This window comes from Bubalus kerabau, chromosome 4 (genome assembly GCF_029407905.1).
Source record: "Bubalus kerabau isolate K-KA32 ecotype Philippines breed swamp buffalo chromosome 4, PCC_UOA_SB_1v2, whole genome shotgun sequence".
Lineage (NCBI taxonomy): Eukaryota > Metazoa > Chordata > Mammalia > Artiodactyla > Bovidae > Bubalus > Bubalus kerabau.
This window is the reverse complement of record NC_073627.1, coordinates 54,945,929-54,967,622: the sequence shown is the minus strand read 5'-3', so window position 1 is coordinate 54,967,622 and position 21,694 is coordinate 54,945,929. Positions and strand designations below refer to the sequence as shown.

Sequence of the window (21,694 nt, the reverse complement as noted above, 5' to 3'; positions counted from 1 at the left end):
AAACGGGATTCACTACCCAAAAGTTGTTCATAACCCTCTCCTCCCTTACCTTCCTCTTCTTCTATAGCAGCTGAAAGCTAAAAACTCAATTTCCAGTCTCCCTGGCAACCAAGGGTGGCCATGTGTCCTATTTGGCCAAGAAGATATCATCTGCTGAAAAGGGCTTCTAGGAAAATTTTTTTTGCTTTCCAGATAAACAAGCACAGAGTGGGCTAGACTCTTGCCCTACCCTCTTATTTCTGCCTGGAATGGGCACAGAAGCCACCTTGTCCAAAAGCTGACAAGTCTGAAAACAAAAGCCAACATGCTATGTCTGGCAGAGCAGAAAGATCAGAAGAGCCTAAGTCTCCAGAGGCATCACTGATTCTACATCAGCCAAGCCCTGCCAACTGCTGGTGAGACAAACTCATCTAAACAGGAGTGGTATTATTAAGTGTATTTTTCTAATGTTTGCAGCTGAAAGTATTCTGCATGGCTTCCCCAGGTATCTGCTGGGCCAGGAGGAGACTGAGGCAAGTGGTGTTAAGTGCAGATTCATAGCCTCTCTTCCTTTAAAATGTAAATATTCTGTTCATCAAAATATGGGTTTTATTTTTTTGCATTAGTATTGATTTTTACAAATACGGCATTAAAATAGTACTTTCTTGACTTCTGAGTTTTTTGGTGCCTCCTTCAATTTTGTGCCCACGGAGGGTGTCGCCTTCACCTCCCCTCAGTCCTGACCCTGAGTTTGGGACAAAGTTTGACAGCTTGGACAAAGCTAGAGAAGTTGAGCTGAGGTGGTTTACCTTGCAATGCAAGTCCAAGGAGAGTTCCAAGTCAAGAACAGAATTGGGTCCCTTGAGGGAAACTTGTGTTTTTAGACTGAACTGTCTGGATCACTGCCCCCATCTTTTCTTAGTTGGCTAGGAAGACCTAAAAATTCTCTTTAACTAAATGTTTTGAAAGAAACTGAAACCTATATTTGCCTCACAAAATGAAGTAAAAACCAAAACAAAAAACAACTTGACGAGGAAAAAAAAACAAATAATCCTATTTTAAAACTAGGCAATTTCTCCAAAGAAGATACACAAATGGCCATCCACATTCAAAAAGATGCTCAATACCACTAATCATTAGAGAAATGCAAATCAAAACCACAATAAGATATCACCTCACACCCATTAGGATGGCTACTAACAACAACAACAAAATAATAATAATAAAGCAATTATCCTCCAATTAACAATAAATTATAAAAAAGATAATAAGTATTGGTAAGGATGTGGAGAAACTGGAACCCTTATGCGCTGTTTGTGGGAATGTAAAATGGTGCAGCTGCTGCAGAAAACAGGATGGCATTTCCTCGAAAAAATAAAAATAGATTTATCATATGATCCAGCAATACCACTCCTGCATAAATACATCCAAAAGAAACGAAAGCAGGGAGTCTTGAAAAGGTATTTGTATACTCACATTCACAGCAGCATTACTCACGACAGTGAAAAGGTGGAAGCAACCTAGTGTCCACCAGCAGATGAGTGGGTAAACAAAATGTGATACACACACACCCCCTTCTCAATGGAATTCAGTCTTAAGAAGAAAGTAAATTCTGACATGCTTCATGGATGAACCTTGAGGACATTGTGCTAACTGAAATAAGCCAGTGACAAGACAACAACGACGGCATGATTTCACCTACAGGAGGTATCAAGAGTGGTCCAACTCAGAGAAAGAGAGTAGAACTGCGGTTGCTAGGGAATGAGGGGAGGAGGAAATGGGGAGTTGTTGTTTAATGGGTACAGAGTTTCAGTTTTGCAGGATGAAAAAGATCAGTTGCACAACAATGTGAATATTCTTAGCACTACTGAATTGCACACTTAAAATGTTTATGTTGTATGTATTTTACCACAATTAAAAACTTGGTAAAAAAAAAAACAACAAACTTTTAGGAATAGGGGCTATAAGGATAACATGAAAAAAAGACCCTTTTTTCCTAATTTGTCAATATCAGAATAAAAACTAACATAAATTAACACTACAGTTTTCTAAACCCTTAAAAAAAAATCCAGCTTTTTCTGTTACCTCTCTGTGTCATCCTCTAGATCCTGAGTTTCTTTGGTCCAAAGCATACTGCTGTCTTCTTTATTACTGTGAGTTTCTTGTTCTTCTAAATGCCTTTGATCTAGAAACAGTTGAAAGACTTTATTAGAGCAAAAAAAGGTTTTTTTTGAGAAAACCTGCCTTAAGATGGAGTGCAAAAAATGAAGCCTAATCAGTGGACCCTGAAGTCTGCAAAGCACGAGTTCCCCTCGGCCCAGAAGAGCAGGGGGCCAGGTGGCAATCTGCAGGGTGCCCGTATCCACAGCAGCTGCTTCGGAGGTCTGGGGAGCTCTCTGCCAGGTGAAACTACAGGAAAGCGTTCCTGTGCCAAGGCTCAAGAGAGACAGAGGAAAGAAACGGCACATAAAAGAGGCCGCAAGAGACCCAGAAAACAAGTTGTACAGATTTATTTCAGGGGACCACCCTCTTCCCACTTGTTAGATGTTTCCATATTGAAGCCAGGGAAGGAATTTGGGTGGAGAAGGGTAGAGTCCTTTAGTGTATGCCAGGCATTTTACATATGCTTTCCCATTTCATCCTGCCAGAAGTTCTATGAGAGGAAGGAGACTAACGCTTGCTAACTATCTTACAACGTACCAGGCACTGTGCATGAACACCATTAGGTGGAGTTATCATTCTCATTTGACAAATGAGGATAACTGAGGCTCAGGGATATAAAACAGTTTGTTAGACCAAAATAAGCCATGGAGTCAGAAATGAAGTGGAGTGTGCCTGACTTCAAAGTCCACACCCCGCAGGTGTACCACTATGCTGCTAAGGACAGTTACAGCAAAACCTGGTGAAAAGATCGGCATGTGCTCAGTCATATCCAATTCTTTGCGACCCCGTGGACTGCAGCCTGCCAGGCTCCTCTGTCCATGGGACTCTCCAGGCAAGAATGCTAGAGTAGGTTGCCATTTCCTCCTCCAGCGTATCTTCTTGACTCAGGGATCAAACCAACAACTTCTGTGTCCCCTGCACTGGCAGGTGGATTCTTTACCACTGAGCCACCTGAGCAGCCCGAAAAAGATCTGAGGATCCGACTTACCATTTGCAGTGCTGCCCGGACGACTTGCTGTGTTCTCATCCAAAGCTGTGGATGAGACCTGCTGCCCCTTCAGGTGCTCTGTCACAACATAAACAGATCTGCATGTCACATCATCCTCTAGGGTAGCGGTTCTCAAAGAGTTCTCAGACCCACAGCCTCAGTATCAACTGAGAACTTGTTATATATGCAGATTCTCAGGCCTCACCTCAGACTTACTGAATCAGAAACTCTGGGGGTGTGGATGTTTTACCTAGCCCTCCAGATGAGTCTGATGCCTGATGGCACTTGAGAACCACTGTATTCAATCCCACGTAACACTAAACATAAACGTAAAAATGATGATCATGATAGGTAGCACTTGCAGAGCAGGTACTATTTCCAATTTGTATACATTAATTCAAGATTCCTTCCTGCATGCACACTCAATCGTGTCCAACTCTGTGTGACCCCATGGACTATAGCCTGCCAGGCTCCTCGGTCCATGGAATTTTTCAGACAAGAATACTAGAGTGGGTTGCCATTTCCTACTCCAAGGGATCTTCCCAACACAAGAACTGAACTCGTGTCTCTTACGTCTACCAACATTGACGGCGGGTTCTTTACCACTAGCATCGCCAATCTCCTTAATTTCAAGATTAATATCTTGAATTAATTTTCACAACAACCCTAAGAGATTGATCACATTATTGTTATTCCTGTTGGACAGATGAACAAATTAAGGTAAAGAAAGGAAAAGGAATCACAAAAGGGAGGGGATATATTTATACCTATGGCTGATTCATGTTGAGGTTTGACAGAGAACAACAAAATTCTGTAAAGCAATTATCCTTCAATTAAAAAAAAGAAAGGTAAAGGAATTAGTAATGTGATGGAATTGGGATTTGAGTACAGGCAGTCTAGTTCTAAGGTTTACGCTCTTAATCTCTATTTTATATACTCTCGCAAAGAATATAATTTACAATTCCTAAAGAATTGACCACTAGACCAAGACAAGCATCTCCTAAACTCAGTATACTGCTTCACAAGTGTGAGGTCCTCCCTTTCTTCAAAGTGCTCCCCAGAGCCCAGCAGAGAGACAGCTGGGAGGCAGCACAGATGGGCCCCCAGGCTCACTGGCCCTGCTGTGTGTGGGCACAAGTATCTCTCTCCTAGCAAGTCAGGAAGCAAGCCCTACCTGGCAGCTTCTGGGCACTAAGGGGCCCCATAAAGCTCATGTAATATAATCTGAAACTTAAAAATCCTTCTTATTGTTATCCTTGTTAAAGTATAACAATACTTTATAAAGTATCAGCTGATCTTAGAGCATTCTAAATGACCCCCTGCTTGAGGCCCTGGACAGAAGCCTGGAGCTTTGCGTAAGTGCCCTTCAAAGGAGCAGGTCACTCCCCACAGCTCTCCCGAGGGGAAATGGTGACAATGATGATGAGCGATAATCAGGCAGGCCACCCATTATTAGGAGAAACTACTCAGGTGCCCTCTGCCCTTTATCTTTCTGGAAAATTACCGACCCATCTCAAAGTATAAGACATTGTCTAAAAACCTGGCCCAGAAAATTACCATAGGTGAAATGAGGGAGAGTTTCTGCAGAGCACACTGGGATACAGCAGTGCCAAGAGGCTGGGGCCCAGGCGGAAGCCTGTGACAGCTGCCGAGATGCGGGTGCGGTCCACACGCGGACAGCAGGGAGAGAGCAGGACCCAGAGGAAGGGCATCACCAAGGTCACACCGCACAGGAGCCTGCAAGTGCCGTCCTCACCCACGGCCAGAAACCAGACGGCACCGAGAGCAGAACACGTGGGGGTGGCCGCTCCTCTCACCAGCAGCAGTTCCATTATTATATGAAGGAGAGCAACTGGAGAGGAGGAATTTGCAAGGGTGCCGTAGTGGGATCCAGAAGACTAAAGCTGGAGTGGGGTGAGAGCCCGAGAGCCTGAGCCCACAGCCCTGTGGCCCCACAGCCCTGTGGCACTGGGGAGGGCTGTGGCGGGGCAACAAGGGCCTGTGACTGCAGAAAGAGAAAGACGCCAGGCAAGGTTCTGGCAGGTCTGACCACCTTCACCCAAGTTCACAAGGCCAGCGGTCGGGGGTTAGGGGTTGGGCAGCCTAGACCATATCTTTCCATTGAGTCAGATCAGGTAAGGCCTCATTCACCTCTCTCTTCCTTATGAGATACCAGACTTCAGAGACCCTGGAAACCGAGAGATGCCCCTCAGGAGACCCCCTACTGGTCCTATATCAAGAACTGGACCATCAGAGGCCTGATGAGATGTACCCTCTGAGAGTGAGGTCAGCTAGGCTGTCAAGAAGAGAGCAGTCAGTCCTCCCTGCCTGGGGAAACAAACCACCTGGCCCAAATGCTTTTAACACCTGCTCCATTTACCCCAGCAGCAGCTCAGCTGGGCAGGGCCCACGGGTCAGCTGCAACTAAAATTGAGTGGGTGTCCCTCAGTCTCTGCCTCAAATGAAAAATTCTGGTCTCATTAGATCTTGTGCTACTGACTTCCCTGCCCTCAGGAAAGGGATTCTTCCACAATGCCAATACTTTAAAATCTCCTGCTAATGGCAGAATGGAAAGCACAGGATGTTTTGGCCTGAGATGCCAGAATTCAGTAGCTCTGAAGTATAGCTAGTTTGGTTCAAAAGGGACGTGAGAATTCCTTTAATAAAAGAAGTTCATCATGATAAACCACTTGGATGTTGTTATTCCCTCTTAGAATCACTGCCATAGACCCTTAAGGAACAACATGACCACAGACACAGGCCACATATGCTGGCCAGGCTTTAGTAGTAGTCTGAGGCCTATCATTGGAAAACTGCCCCCTCCTGAATCCTGTCCATCCAGTCAGACCTTCACAGGGCCTTCTGCACTAGTGCTCACACCTGAAACAAAGCCCCGTACGTGGTCCGTGACCACAGCAAGCAGGGCCAGGAAGGATATTCTGCACCGTGCATGCCTTACCGATTTCGTCAAGCAGCTCCTGAGACGGTGGTGGTAGCTCATCGATGTGATGTTGCGAGATGGCTTCTACGAGTTCTTAAGAAAGATAAAGGGAAAGTGACTGAACACCTTCCTGGACCTGAACTAGACTTGCTAGGCTTCCATACGGATTTGATTTAGAATTTCTCAAGGATGAAACAAGCTAAGACAAGGAGAAATCCTCTTACATGAACAGTGCTATTGAGACTTCATATGTGAATGGCTTTACACTCCCTTTACCTCTAAACCCTCTCCTACCTCCCTGCTCACCTCAGTACCACTTGACCTGTGGCCCTCTCCAAGGATCTTTGGGGTAGGTGAGGTATCAATTCTTACTAAAAGGCCAGGGGTCCAATTTGGACCAAGGCAGCTGGAGGAATAAAGAAGCTCCAGACCCGTCAAAATGACTAAAACACCAAGTGGGGGTCTTTCTGTGTAGATTACCCATCGAGGGGATATGGGAGACCATACTTGGGACCTTCACTTAAGGGATCAATTATAATAGTAACCAAGACCCCTCAGCACAGCTTGAAATAACTCTATCCCCTTGTGGGAAATTCTAAGACTTATACCAAAGACACAAGACAACAAGATTAGTGGAGCAAAGGCCTTAAGAGCTGTTAAAACTCTCAGACCCTTTGATCTGAAAATTGTCTTCTAAGACTCTATCCTAAAGAAAGACCAGAGGTTCAGATAAAGATTTCTGTACAAAGAGCCCAAATTAGAAAACAACATGAATTTTCAATATGAAAGCAAGGTTAGGCAACATATGTAGAATGGACTAGTATGCAGTCATCTCATACTTATGAATAATTTTTACTGTCAAGTGGAAATTCTAAAATATATCACTGAAGAAAAAGCAGCAGCCAGAGCTGATATACCATGTTAGCTATGCTAAATATATATATATATGTGTGTGTGTGTATATATATATATATATATATGGAGGGGTATAGTTCTAAAAACATAAAAAAGATAGGTACCAAAATAGTACAAGTTAAAAAATGATGCTAGAATGGTGGTAGTTTTCTCTTTTAAGTTCTTTGAAAAAGATTATTTATTTGGCTGCACCAAATCTTAGTTGCAGCATCTGGGATATTTAGTTGCTGCATGCAAACACTCAGTTATGACATGTGGCATCTAGTTCCCTGACCAGGGATTGAACCTAGGCCCCCTACATTGGGAGCATCTTAGCTACTGGACCACCAGGGAAGTCCCTTAAGCTCTTCTTTAATCTCCAAGAAAGTTCCTTAAGCTCTTCTTTAATCTCCAAGTTTTTTATAACAAGTATAATTTGTATAGTCAGGGGGAAATAGCAGTTTTGTTGAAACCTACTATAGCATCAAAGATGAGATGAAGGCTCTCTTAAATGGGCTTACTAATTATGAGCTTATATTTTAATACTAAACACAGGGTACCTTTTGGCAGGCTCCTTCTCTGAGTGGCACGGTGTGATGTGTCAGGCGCCTTAGCAATGCTGGAGGAACCAGCCCCAGTAAAGGCAGGCAATCTTTTCTATAAATAAGACATAAACGTGGTAATTTACACACACATTATTAAGCTAAAAAGGCATGTTAAGCTCAGTCATTTCCAAAATTAAGCTTGTGTATCATTCATGGAAGAAGCCACTTGTTTTGTTGATCGAGTCAAACTCATTCAAATGTCACCTTCTCTTGGAAACTTCCCACCCTTCTTTGCCTCCACAGCACTGAGTTTTCACTGAAAACTCTGTGTTATATCATGCCAGTCCTTCTCACTAGGCTCTGAGCTCCTTCAGGGCAGGGACTTTTTTAATTCACTTTTGGATGCCTATTAGAGGGCCTGGCATAGTGCCTGGCCCTTAGAACTTGCCCTATTGACAGTACATTGAACAAAAGCATACAATTTTTAAATTCCCTACTTCAGAATGAGACTTTTTGTGAGTCAAATGCCCAAAGAAGATGAGAGTGGTTTTTTCACTGAGGGCCAAGCAAGTAACCAATCTGCCTATAGAATGGTCTGTTTGTTCTTGTTTAATTGCTAAGGCGTGTCCAACTCTTTTGCAAACCCATGGCCTGTAGCCCGCCAGGCTTCTCTGTCCATGGGATTGCCCAGGCAAGAATATTGGAGTGGGTTGCCATTTCCTTCTCTAAGGGATTTTCCTGACCCGGGGATCGAACTCGCATCACCTGCATCGGCAGGTGGATTCTTTATCTTTGAGCCACCAGGGAAGCAACACTATGGTTAGTCAACGGATTTTTAATGAGCAGTACCAAGTAAGGAACTTATAGTTTTCCTGAAAGGACTACATGTGAAATATGAAAGAGAGCGAGAGGGAAACAAGCAAACAGCACGGGGAAGGGGAGGAAGCAAGGAGAAGGCACATTAAGTGTTTTTACTGCAGATTACTGGTTCAGGAACAAGGTACAGATCAACCAGAACTCTCTGAGAACTAACCAGAGGAGGCTTCAAGGAAGAAGCAGAATGTAAAATATGGTTAGACTGAAAGAACAATGCAGATGAAGGTAGCATCATAAACTATGGCAGAGGCCGGCTCTTTAGAGAAATCGCCAAACATTCTCTCTGGTGGGGTGGGGAGAGGAAAGGGTACAAAAGCCCAGGATCCACTCTACAATACAGATCAGAAAGGAGCCCCAGGGAAGCCTGGGGAGGATCCAGCTTATTTCTTCCTTTCTCTGTAAAATAGATATGGAGAAATCTTGACCTTTTGATCACTGACACCTTTGGAATCACTCCACGAGGGTGCAACGCACAGTCTATATACTTACGAGATTCGTCAGTCTAGCAGGGAGAACTTCAGAGGAAGTAAGAAGGGAATCTAGGCTCTTTGCTTTCTCTCGGACACTTGTAAATTTATCAGACAAAGTCTGAGTAGATTCTTGACTGGTCCCGCACGAGGTAGATCCTGTTTTAGTATCCTGAAATGGGATACTCTCGAGGCAGTCCTTATACTGACTAGCAACTGAAGAAATTGACCCTGTTGTAGAAAAGAGGGCAGTCAGTGTCTGAATACTTTACATTATTTAAAAACAACAATAACACACACACACACAAAACCCATAAAACTCTGTATCTATAATAGGAATTTCCCAAATTGTCAATAACTGAAATAATCACTGATTTGAGACAGAGCTCCACAAGGTATACAAAATGATAGTCTCTAAACTTGGCCATCAAAATAAAGGGAGATTATCTGAACCACAAATAAACTGAAAATAAGGATACTAAAGACAGGGTATTTGATGCTGGCTGTATACGGTTACAGGACTCAAACTATGTATGCTTAAGTACAAGATACTGTTTTAAGTTACTAACTCTATAAAAAGTCCAATGTGAAAGTGAAAGTGTTAATCACTCAGTTATGTCCAACTCTTTGTGACCCCATGTGGCTCCTCTGTCCATGGGATTTTCCAGGCAAGAATACTAGAGTGGGTTGGTATTTCCTTTTCCAGGGGATCTTCCCAACACAGGGATGGAACCTGGGTCTCCTGCATTGCAGCCAGATTCTTTACCATCTGAGCCACCAGGGAAGCCCTTGTAAAGAACCCAATGTATTTGCCCAAAATTCAACAGTGCTTCAAGTACAAAGTAGACTTGGCATTCACATGTCTCTATTGCTAGAGTAAAAAAAATCTCCTTATAGCTGGTTGGATGGCATCACCAATTCAACGGACATGAGTTTGAGCAAACTCCGAGAGATAGTGAAGGACAGGGAAGCCTGGTGTGCTGCAGTCCATGGGGTCGCAAAGAGTCAGACACAACTGAGCGACAATAACAACAATAGCTAATCACCACCCCCATCACCAGCACCACCTGGCCTCCCATGGGATTATCCCCTTCCGCTCCGGCCCTGAAGAGACCCCTCTGCACTGTGAGGAAACACCCATCTTCGGGTCTGCGCCCACAGCCTGGCTTCCCACAGCCAGTGAGACGGGGGCTGTTAGTTCCCCTCCCAGAACACCCCCCTGTGAGAGAGTACCTGGGCTGAGCGGAGTACTGACACTAGTAGGCGCGTGGTTTATTTTGGGTGTTTTGCAGGAGACTTCCTTGAAAGAACCGTCGTGTTCACAGGAGATACTAGACAGGTCCTGAATGTCTGTCAATGATCTAAAGTATTAAAAGCACAGAGTTACTGGGAGATGCTTAGAAAAATCAAACTCTATATTCCTAAGAGGTACTTTTTAAAGATGCTCTTCACAAAAATCTTTATTTGGCAAGAGGCCAAAATCAGAGAATACTTTAGAATATCCATAAGATATCTATAAGATACTTAAGATATCTTAAAGAGAGTATCAGAGAATATCTTAGAAAGAGATACTAACTTCAAACATATCTCAGCAGGTAAAAATAAATCCCAAAGGTGAAAGTATATTAATGTGGGAAACGGATTTAATCTACCTTAAGTATAAGATTATATTCTTATTATCACTGTATTCCCTTGATTGTAAGATGCTATCAATCTAGATCGCATCATCACAGCCGCTTTTTGGTGAAAGGAGAAACAGGCTCATATTACATGTATACATAAAAATAGGAAGAACACAGAAACTCTTACAAATAAGAAAACATCATTCCCCTAAAACCAAGACTTTGCACAGAATCCTTAAGCAATTTCTGGTGGCCATACATATCTTTCTCTTTCGCTTCCTTTGGTGGCTCCTTTAATGTCTCATCTTGTTCGCCTTCAGGACTGTTAAGAGAGAAAGTGAGAAGATTACATAAATCTTCTGTCAGCAGAGTGCAACAATGTGGGCCAAGGGCAGTGTGAGAGGCCGTGGGAAGGACACTGAGCCCAGAGTGAAAAGGGAGGGCTCCAATCCTAACTCTGCTACTGATGAGCCACATGTGCACATGCATATCTGGGCCTCTGTTTCCTCTTCAGAGACTAAATAAATACTCTCGATGCTTTAGAGCTGTGGTGTTGGAGAAGATTCTTGAGAGTCCCTTGGACTGCAAGGAGATCCAACCAACCCATCCTAAAGGAAATCAGTCCTGAATATTCATTGGAAGGATTGATGCTGAAGCTGAAACTCCAATACTTTGGCCACCTGATGTGAAGAACTGACTCATTGGAAAAGACCCTGATGCTGGGAAAGATTGAAGGCGGGAGGAAAAGGGGATGACAGAGGATGAGATGGTTGGATGGCATCACCGACTCAATGGACATGAGTCTGAGTAAGCTCTGGGAGTTGGTGATGGACAGGGAGGCCTGGCGCGCTGCAGTCCATGGGGCCGCAAAGAGTCGGACAGGACTGAGCGACTGAACTGAACTGAACTGAAAGGTCAGCCCACCTGAAATCAGCCTATGATGCTACTAGCTGAGCAAGCTCCTGAGGAAGTCAATGGAGTACTTTTCTGGGTATGGAGCTTGAGCAAGAGGCATAGCCATGGGGCCTCACCAACTGTGAGGCAGCTTCCTGGCATGGAGGATCAGGGGAGGCCAAGAGAGGCTTGTGTCAAAGAAAGGCTAGAAAAGAATTCTGAAGACAAATTTGACTTGTTTCTATTTTAACCAATATTTAAGATACATTTTCAATACTCAAAACACAAACTATAAGCCATATCTCATGCTGCTGCTGCTACTGCTACTAAGTCACTTCAGTTGTGTCTGACTCTGTGCAACCCCACAGACGGCAGCCCACCAGGCTCCCCCATCCCTGGGATTCTCCAGGCAAGAACACTGGAGTGGGTTGCCATTTCCTTCTCCAAGATCTCATGCTAAATCCTCCCAAATGTTCCCATATTTCTAATCTTTGTAGCAATCGCTTTGAGACCAGTGGTATAAAGGAAAGAGAATGGATTTTGGATTGGGTTGTGACTATTAATTCATTCAAAAAATATTTCTTCTTCTGAGCATAACATAGGACAGTGCTTTCTGGTCCTCCTAATTTACATAAATGACCATATTGCTTGCTTTAACCAGTGAAATGGAAGTGAAAGTGATGTGATTAACTTTGGGGCAGAAACTTTTAAAAGTCCAGTGCACAATTCACTATGTTCTCTTTTTCCTGCCTCAGCAAGAAAGGAAGCATAAAGATGGAGTCTCCCACACTGTGGATTTCTGAGAGAAAGTAATACAGCACAGAACACTTCTGGCCAATCCCTGATGGACATGGAACATGAACACAAAAGCAGTTTTTGTTGTTGTAAGTCACTAGAATCTGGGGGCTGTGTGCTACATACATTAAGTAGCTCAGATGGTAAAGAATTCGCCTGTAATGCAGGAGACCCCAATTCGATTCCTGGGTCAGGAAGATCCACTGGAGAAGGGATAGGCTACACACTCCATTATTCTTGGGCTTCCCTGGTGGCTCAGATGGTAAAGAATCCGCCTGCAATGCAGGAGACCTGGATTTGATCCCTGGTTGGTAAGATCCCTGGAGAAGGGAAAGGCTACCCACTCCAATATTCTTGCCTGGAGAATTCCATGGACAAAGGAACCTGAAAGGCTACAGTCCATGGGGCCACAGAGTTGGACACAAATGAGCGACTAACACACACACAGCTAGAAGAGAAATTTGACCAAGGTTGTACAGTTAGAAAAGCAGAGTCAAGATCTGGATACAGATGACAGCTCCTTTTCATGACCCTTCACAATTCTGCTGAACAAGTCCTAACAAATCTAAGCTGCCTAAAGCTTATTGTTATAACATGGTGGCTATTATATTTGAAGAAGAGCAAAATATAAATATGGGGCATTGAGATACCAAGGGAACATTTCATGCAAAGATGGGCTCGATAAAAGACAGAAATGGTATGGACCTAACAGAAGCAGAAGATATTAAGAAGAGGTAGCAAGAATACACAGAAGAACTGTACAAAAAAGATCTTCACAACCCAGATAATCACAATGGTGTGATCACTCACCTAGAGCCAGACATCCTGGAATGTAAAGTCAAGTGGGCCTTAGAAAGCATCACTACGAACAAAGCTAGTGGAGGTGATAGAATTCCAGTTGAGCAATTTCAAATCCTGAAAGATGATGCTGTGAAAGTGCTGCACTCAATATGCCAGCAAATTTGGGAAATTCAGCAGTGGCCACAGGACTGGAAAAGGTCAGTTTTCATTCCAATCCCAAAGAAAGGCAATGCCAAAGAATGCTCAAACTACCACACAATTGCACTCATCTCACATGCTAGTAAACTAATGCTCAAAATTCTCCAAGCCAGGCTTCAGTAGTACGTCAACCGTGAACTTCCAGATGTTCAAGCTGGTTTTAGAAAAGGTAGAGGAACCAGAGATCAAATTGCCAACATCTGCTGGATCATGGAAAAAGCAAGAGAGTCCCAGAAAAACATCGATTTCTGCTTTATTGACTATGCCAAAGCCTTTGACTGTGTGGATCACAATAAACTGTGGAAAATTCTGAAAGAGATGGGAATAACAGACCACCTGACCAGCCTCTTGAGAAACCTATATGCAGGTCAGGCAGCAACAGTTAGAACTGGACATGGAACAACAGACGGGTTCCAAATAGGAAAAGGAGTATGTCAAGGCTGTATATTGTCACCCTGCTTATTTAACTGATATGCAGAGTACATCATGAAAAACCCTGGGCTGGAAGAAGCACAAGCTGGAATCAAGATTGCCGGGAAAAATATCAATAACCTCAGATATGCAGATGACACCACCCTTATGGCAGAAAGTGAAGAGGAACTAAAAAGCCTCTTGATGAAAGTGAAAGAGGAGAGTGAAAAAGTTGGCTTCAAGCTCAACATTCAGAAAACTAAGACCATGACATCCAGTCCCATCACTTCATGGCAAATAGATGGGGAAACAGTGGAAACACTGTCAGACTTTATTTTGGGGGGCTCCAAAATCACTGCAGATGGTGATTGCAGCCATGAAATTAAAAGATGCTTACTCCTTGGAAGGAAAGTTATGACCAACCTAGATAGCATATTCAAAAGCAGAGACATTACTTTGCCAACAAAGGTCCGTCTAGTCAAGGCTATAGTTTTCCCAGTGGTCATGTATGGATGTGAGAGTTAGACTGTGAAGAAAGCTGAGCTCCAAAGAATTGATGCTTTTGAACTGTGGTGTTGGAGAAGACTCTTGAGAGTCCCTTGGACTGCAAGGAGATCCAACCAGTCCATTCTAAAGGAGATCTGCCCTGGGTGTTCTTTGTAAGGAATGATGCTAAAGCTGAAACTCCAGTACTTTGGCCACCTCATGTGAAGAGTTGGCTCATTGGAAAAGACTCTGATGCTGGGAGGGATTGGGGGCAGGAGGAGAAGGGGACGACAGAGGATGAGATGGCTGGATGGCATCACTGACTCGATGGAGGTGAGTTTGAGTGAACTCCGGGAGTTGGTGATGGAGGGAGGCCTGGCATGCTGCAATTCATGGGGTCACAAAGAGTTGGACATGACTGAGCGACTGAACTGAACTGAACCGAACCATCAATTAACATTACTTCTATGAGTCTGAAACTGTGAATAAAATAATGGCATATACCTTCGTATAGGTTGGAATTGAGACTTGGTCAAAATTTCAGAGTTCTTTCCAAGGTTTTTTCTCATTTGGAACTTTTCTTCACCTGAAAGAATAAAGTAAACGCGTTTTTAATAAATTTTTGCAAACCCAGATTATGATTTTCATTCTCTGGAGTTTTCTTGGTCTGGTCTAGAATAATAAATAATCTACATAAACAAAGTGTTTCCTAATTGGGCTTGGATTGAGTACTGTAGAAGAGGTTTTTGCTCTGAAAGTTTATTTTCCTTGCTCAGAGGGGAGAACTATATTCTGACACTCAGAATACAATCAAGCCATTTACTGGCCTTTCAGTTATAGCCGCACAGTTACTTCCGGAGACAAATGGTGTTTTGTCTTTTCAGGAAGGCAAACTGACCTGATTCCTGTCAACAGACACCAGGGGGCGTTGAAACCAAGAACTGTTTGTTCACTGAAGATTCCAAGCAGAAAAGACCATTAGCTGGGCATTCCCAGGATGCTAACTGTGTCTCTTGGCCACCAAACACCACTTAAAAACTGGGGGTGGGGTCCTGAGTACTAATGAGCTAATTCAACTGTCTTCTGTTCTCCTTGGCCTCAAGCATCTCAAATCCTCCCCAGTTCTCAGGAAGATACTTTGTAGGCCTCTGGGCACACAGGACCAGTATCCAGTTTTCCTTCCCACATTATACAGCTCTGGTTTATGGAGAAGTGGACAGAGACTAGCCTGCGCTATTGGCAAATGCTCACGATCCCCCTGCCATTCTTTAGGTCCAGAAGGTGGCCTGGTAGGCAATGGCAGGCCCACTATAAAAGCACCACCTTTAGCAAAAGCCAAGATACTGATAAAACCATTTGAATGCAGAGTTCCAAAGAATAGCAAGGAGAGATATGAAAGCCTTGCTCAGCGATCAATGCAAAGAAATAGAGGAAAACAACAGAATAGGAAAGACTAGAGATCTCTTCAAGTAAATTAGAGACACCAAGGGAACATTTCATGCAAAGATAGACACAGTGAAGGACAGAAATGGTATGGGCCTAACAGAAACAGAAGCAGAAGATATTAAGAAGAGGTGGCAAGAATACACCAAAAGCTGTACAAAAAAGACCTTCATGACCCAGATAGTCACGATGATGCGATCACTCACCTAGAGCCAGACATCGTGGAATGTGCAATCAAGTGGGTCTTAGGAAGCATCACTACGCACAAAGCTAGTGGAGGTGATGGAATTCCAACTGAGCTATTTAAAATCCTAAAAGATGATGCTGTGAAAATGCTACACTCAATATGCCAGCAAATTTGGAAAATTCAGCAGTGGCCACAGGACTGGAAAAGGTCAGTTTTCATTCCAATTCCAAAGAAAGGCAATGCCAAAGAATGTTCAAACTACCGCATAATGGCACTCATCTCACGCTAGTAAAGTAATGCTCAAAATTCTCCAAGCCAGGCTTCAGCAATACGTGAACCATGACCTTCCAGATGTTCAAGCTGGTTTTAGAAAAGGCAGAGGAACCAGAGATCAAATTGACAACATCCGCTGGATCATGGAAAAAGCAAGAGAGTTCCAGAAAAACATCTACTTCTGCTTTATTGACTATGCCAAAGCCTTTGACTGTGTGGATCACAACAAACTGCAGAAAATTCTGAAAGAGATGGGAATACCAGACCACCTGATCTGCCTCCTGAGAAATCTGTATGCAGGTCAAGAAGCAACAGTTAGAACCGGATGTGGAACAACAGACTGGTTCCAAATCGGGAAAGGAGTATGTCAAGGCTGTATATTGTCACCCTGATTATTTAACTTCTGTGTAGAGTACATCATGTGAAATGCTGGACTAGATGAAGCACAAGCTGGAATCAAGATTGCTGGTAGAAATATCAATAACCTCAGATATGCAGATAACACCACCCTTATGGCAGAAAGCAAAGAACTAAAAAGCCTGTTGATAAAAGTGAGAGAGGAGAGTGAAAACATTGGCTTAAAACTCAACATTCGGAAAACTAAGATCATGGCATCTGGTCCCATCACTTCATGGCAAATAGATGGGGAAACAGTGGAAACAGTGATAGACTTTATTTTGGGGGGGCCCCAAAATCACTGCAGATGGTGACTGCAGTCATGAAATTAAAAGATGCTTGCTTCTTGGAAGAAAAGTTATGACCAACCTAGATAGCATATTAAAAAGCAGAGACATTACTTTGCCGACAAAGGTCCATCTAGTCAAAGCTATGGTTTTTCCAGTAGTCCAGTGGTCATGTATGGATGTGAAAGTTGGACTATAAAGAGAGCTGAGCACCAAAGAATTGATGTTTCTGAACTGTGGTGTTGGAGGAGACTCTTGAGAGTCCCTTGGTGAGCAAGGAGGTCCAACCAGTCAATCCTAAAGGAAATCATTCCTGAATATTCATTGGAAGGACTGATGCTGAGGCTGAAACTCTAATACTTTGGCCACCTGATGTGAAGAGCTGACTCACTAGAAAAGACCCTGATACTGGGAAAGATTGAAGGAGGGAGGAAACGGGGACAAGAGAAGATGAGATGGTTGGATGGTGTCACCAACTCGATGGACATGAATTTGAGCAAGCTCTGGGACTTGGTGATGGACAGGGAGGCCTGGTGTGCTGCAGTCCATGGGGTCACAAAGAGTCAGACATGACTGAGTGACTGAACTGAACCGAACTGAAGACACTGAAACCCCACCAGTGGAGAAACATCACGTTTCTCCTTCTTGCTACTCTCTTCAAATGCCCTAGAAATCATAAATGAATTCCTAATAAGCACAATGCAGAGCTGGAGGGGAAGTTAGAGATTTGAGAGTCCAACTCTCTCCTTTATTTTATACGAAGGAAAGGTGGGGCCCTGGGGTGGAATGACATGCCCAAGATGCCAAAGGTCATGCAGAAAAAAAATCAGCAGCAGAACTGGGCGTGGAACCCAGTGTGTATCCAACTGTTACCCCTGTTGTACTGCCTGGTATGGAGAGGATGTATATCAGAGCCATAGTGGGAAAGCGGGAAGAGAAGGGCTAAAAGGAGGAAACGGAGTAGAAATCAGAGGCTTTTCCATGTACTTCAGATGTTTGCAACCAACTAGCCATGGTTTTCTGATCTGCCTGCTCCATAATTTCTCTCTCCTACTCACCCCTCTTTCAAACACAAGTGAAGTGGCCACGCACAGGTCAGGCTCACACAGGGAGTGAGTGATCATGGGCAGAGGCTCCACAAAAAGAACTTAGGGGCCAGAGAACCAGGTTTGGGAACTTCACATACATATTTTTCTGAGCAATTAACTGTTAATCTAAAAGCTTACAGCTTCTTAAAATGCTTGCAACTGTGAAGGAGGCCTGAATCAGGTTAGAGACGCAAGCTGGAGTATGCAACAGGAGGAAGGGGGTATGTTCAGAACCTAAACCTGCCCAGCCTGGGTTCAGACAGTGGAGACATGACCATGGACCGAGCTGCATGGTTCACTAGATGGATAACCCTGGTTTTAAAAACAGATGGTTACATGCCTTAAAAGAGTGAAAGTGCACAATTTTTAAAATGTCTGTATCAGTACCTGTGGTCCATTTATATCTTGTCTTGTGCCATACCCCAGCTGTTGATCCAAGGTTAACTTCCCGTGTAACAGGAAGCAATTGCTAAGTTATACAGAACCCAAGGCCCAGGGAGGGCACGATGTTATACTGACTGTAGTATTGGCTATTATTAACCCTTTGCTAAGATGTCATGCAAGCAAAGGAAAATGATGGTAAGACTCAGTCTTCTGGAGTAGAGAAGGACACAGAAGCCTAGTACTGGTTGTCACCGTGTCAATAACCAGCTGTGAGGCCCAGGCCAGTCCGTCAGGTCAGCTCAGCACTGAAATCTAGGGAGAGAGACCACAAGGGAAAAGAGAAGCAGCAACTGCTGTAACGTACGCTATATGAAGGCAAGGTGGGGGAACTTCCCTGGTGGTCCAGCGGTTAAGACTCCACAATCCCAAGGCAGGGGGCCTGGGTTCCATCCCTGGTCAAGGAATTAGATCCCACATTCCGTGACTAAAGAGTTCAAATCAGCAACTAAAGATCCTATGTGCCGCAACTAAGACGTGGCACAGCCAAGTAAATACGCACACAAATATTTATAAATAAATAAATGGCAAAGTTAAAAAGAAAAGAATGCAAGGGGAAGTACATAAATAACATGATGTATGGATACCATGAGGCTAGTGAGCAGCTGAGGATTCATTCTAATGAGGGGAAATCACTGAGCCTAAGTTTTCTTATCTGTAAAATGAAAGGCCTGGAAGGTTATCTCTAAGGACCTTTCCAGCTCTAAACATGTGTGATCTGACAGGAAGTGAACAGGAGGGATTCTCAAAGGAATCTGCCCTGAGGGCGTATTACCAGAGGCTTGAGGTCGGGCACAAGCATGTTGTATTCCTTCAAAGTCTTCATCAATGGGACTTGAAGTCTATAAAAGAAAGAAAGAGCAAAGAAAGGAAGTTCACTAGAGGAAGATACATCATCAAAAGATGGGGAGAGGATTTCTTGATGTTCTTAAACTTTGAAAATCTTTAAAAGCTCCTGCATCTTTTATAGAAAAAGAACAAACCTTCTTCACAGACATTAAGAACTTATTTGTAGTATATGTTCCTCCTCAACAACAAGCCCTCCACCTCCCATTGTGAGGTGGGACTGGGTTACTTCTCCCTTCTTTATATAATTATCCCCTCTCCTCACTCCAACCATCCAACAAAGATGTTTTAATTCCTGGGAGCTTTACTAGAAAAGCCAAAAAAGGTAGGAAAGATGGCCCAGGCTCTAAAGCTACTCTATGGGGTGAGAAGTCAGAACACTGGTTCCTTTGAGGAGAGGAGTGGGTGGGAGGAAACACAAGGTCTTCTAGGGGATCAGGAATGTTCTATTTCTTGATTTAGGTGCTGGCTCCATGAGTGTGTTCAGCATGTAAAAGTTCATGATCTGTACCCTAAAGATGCGTGTACTTTTCCCTGTTACCCTTTTTATATACGTGTACATATATACGTATATAAACTTCTATTTTTTATTAACCATTTTTTTAATGTCCCAGTCCACAGTAATATCAAGAATGTTCGAAGGACTGATTATGGAAAACTGCTCTAACTGAGTTTGCAGAAGTGCCGACAAGGGAGATTTATGCTTTTTGATGCATCACTGAATTCTTCCCGTCAGTCAAATGTGGTGATTGGCATGTACAATTCTCTTTCCTCCACTCTACCTTCCTTATTGGTAAAAGGGCCCCCAGAGGTGGCAGGTTAGGGGAGAGAGGAGGTAAAAATTACAAGAGTAAATAAAAGACTCCCATGATTTTCATTTTATAAAAGAAAATACTCTCTGCACAAACAGGTTCTTGCAAGAGCCAGGCAAATCCCAGAGGAAGGGCCGTGTACTGGACAGCCTCACATTCTCTGCGGACCCTGTGCTGCTGTTCCTGGCTCTCCCAGCACTAAAGCCTGTCAGTCCCGGGCTAACTCCCTAGGCTGCTGTCACCCGTGCTTCTTCACGCAGAGCAGTAACAGCAGGCTGCCTTTTCTCCCCCCAAGAAAGGACTGCGAATTAAGCAACAAGAAGGAACGGGTTTTGAAAAAGAAGTACAAAGTGCTGCACAAATGCAGGGACCACAATTTTGTGGTAAGACCTTCATTATGAAAAATCTTACTTTTCACACATTTTTTTTCAAAACATATGAAAACACTGATAAATTGACAGGATATACTTTTACGTATAAGCTATTTTTCTTAATAAAAATAATTTTAAAGGAATAAAGCAACAAAGAAAGCTGGAGATGTACTTTATCCTGAACTTTGTAAATTTTTACCTCTAGAGCCAAATTTTCTTGAGCAATTGAGGAGTAAAAATATTCATGGTCTGGAGTTAAAAATTCATCTGTCATGTCTTCAGTGTCTTCAGAAGACTCTGGTGAACAAGTTGATTGTGCAGACTGACCCTATTAATAACGTAGGAAATCACTTTTCAGTTGGTGTTTATTGTAAACAAATCCCTTTAGAGCTGGCTGCAGTGTTAATAACAGGGCATCTAAAACCACCCTGCAGTCGGGCTGATGCTCTCAGAGCCCCTCCCGCCACGCGCGCGCTGCCCTCCTTCTGCACCGCCAGTCATGAACCCCAGAGCAAGTGTGACAAATCAGTCCTGAATCTCAACATCCTTACCTGCACAATGGAAGTAGGGGAGGATGGACGGCCTTTTTGCTCTGAAATTCACAGGAAGAAGAAAGGCCATAGACAACTCAAGCTGGGGACTGAATTTACATACCCTGATCCCCATGGGCACAGACACAGTCCATGTGTTGGAGTCAACTCTAGGCTGAGGCTGCTCAGACCTGGGACTCCTTCAGGTATTCCCATTTAAAGGCAAGAGAAGGAGCATGATTTTAAAAATAGCAATGCAATCTCAATAATAAAACAGGGATTCCCCTGGTGGCCCAGCAGATAAGACTCCATGCTTCCACTGCAGGCAGTGTGTGTTTGATCCCTGGCTGGGGAATTAAAACCCCACAGCCATGCAGCCAAAAAAAATTTTTTTAATTTAGAAAAAAGGGAGAACTATTTAAAAAATGAAATAATTTAAAGTAAGTTACTGGGATTTCTCTGGTGGTCCAGTGGCTAAACACACTCCCATTGCAGGGGGCCTGGGTTCTATCCCTGGTCAGGGAACTAGATCCCACATGCTGCAATTAAGACCCAGCACAGCCTAATAAATACATTAATTAAAAGCAAGTTATTTCGTCAGCATCTCGGCTCTGCTCCTTCCTTTTCTGCTACTTCTCTACGTCCAGCCCTCATCACCACGGGGCCAGACAGCTGGCTCCTTTCCTTACCTTCAATCATCTCTCTGCAGAGGTTTTGTGGTTTATTTCCCTGGGCACTGCCTTTGTCCCACTTCCTCTTTTGTGCATTTAACAGCTGCTTTCCTTGACCTCTCATATCAAATTGAAATTTCTCAGACAAGCCTGGCCTCCCACACCTTCCCCACTTCCCTGAAAGACCTGCTTCTCCAGCCAAGCCAGTATGCTTAATGGGGTGCGTCCTCCCAGACCTCAAGGGAAAAAAAGAATAAGCTGCCCTGTGAGTGGTCTGTGTACTGATTAA

General features: G+C 43.6%; 1 protein-coding gene across 2 annotated transcripts in view; it reads right to left on the bottom strand.

Moving 5' to 3' along the window:
• The window catches only part of TEX14 (testis expressed 14, intercellular bridge forming factor), a 61,902-nt gene that overhangs the window by 5,628 nt on the left and 34,580 nt on the right, over nucleotides 1-21,694 (bottom strand). For both annotated transcript variants that reach the window (XM_055577491.1, XM_055577492.1), the window contains 10 exons: nucleotides 20,404-20,532; nucleotides 18,951-19,017; nucleotides 14,565-14,646; nucleotides 10,735-10,797; nucleotides 10,087-10,214; nucleotides 8,876-9,084; nucleotides 7,526-7,622; nucleotides 6,090-6,164; nucleotides 3,131-3,208; nucleotides 2,065-2,164 (listed from right to left, as the gene is read on the bottom strand). In XM_055577491.1, the coding sequence (XP_055433466.1) occupies nucleotides 2,065-2,164; nucleotides 3,131-3,208; nucleotides 6,090-6,164; nucleotides 7,526-7,622; nucleotides 8,876-9,084; nucleotides 10,087-10,214; nucleotides 10,735-10,797; nucleotides 14,565-14,646; nucleotides 18,951-19,017; nucleotides 20,404-20,532 (1,028 nt within the window). The remainder of the gene's footprint in view (nucleotides 1-2,064; nucleotides 2,165-3,130; nucleotides 3,209-6,089; nucleotides 6,165-7,525; nucleotides 7,623-8,875; nucleotides 9,085-10,086; nucleotides 10,215-10,734; nucleotides 10,798-14,564; nucleotides 14,647-18,950; nucleotides 19,018-20,403; nucleotides 20,533-21,694) is intronic.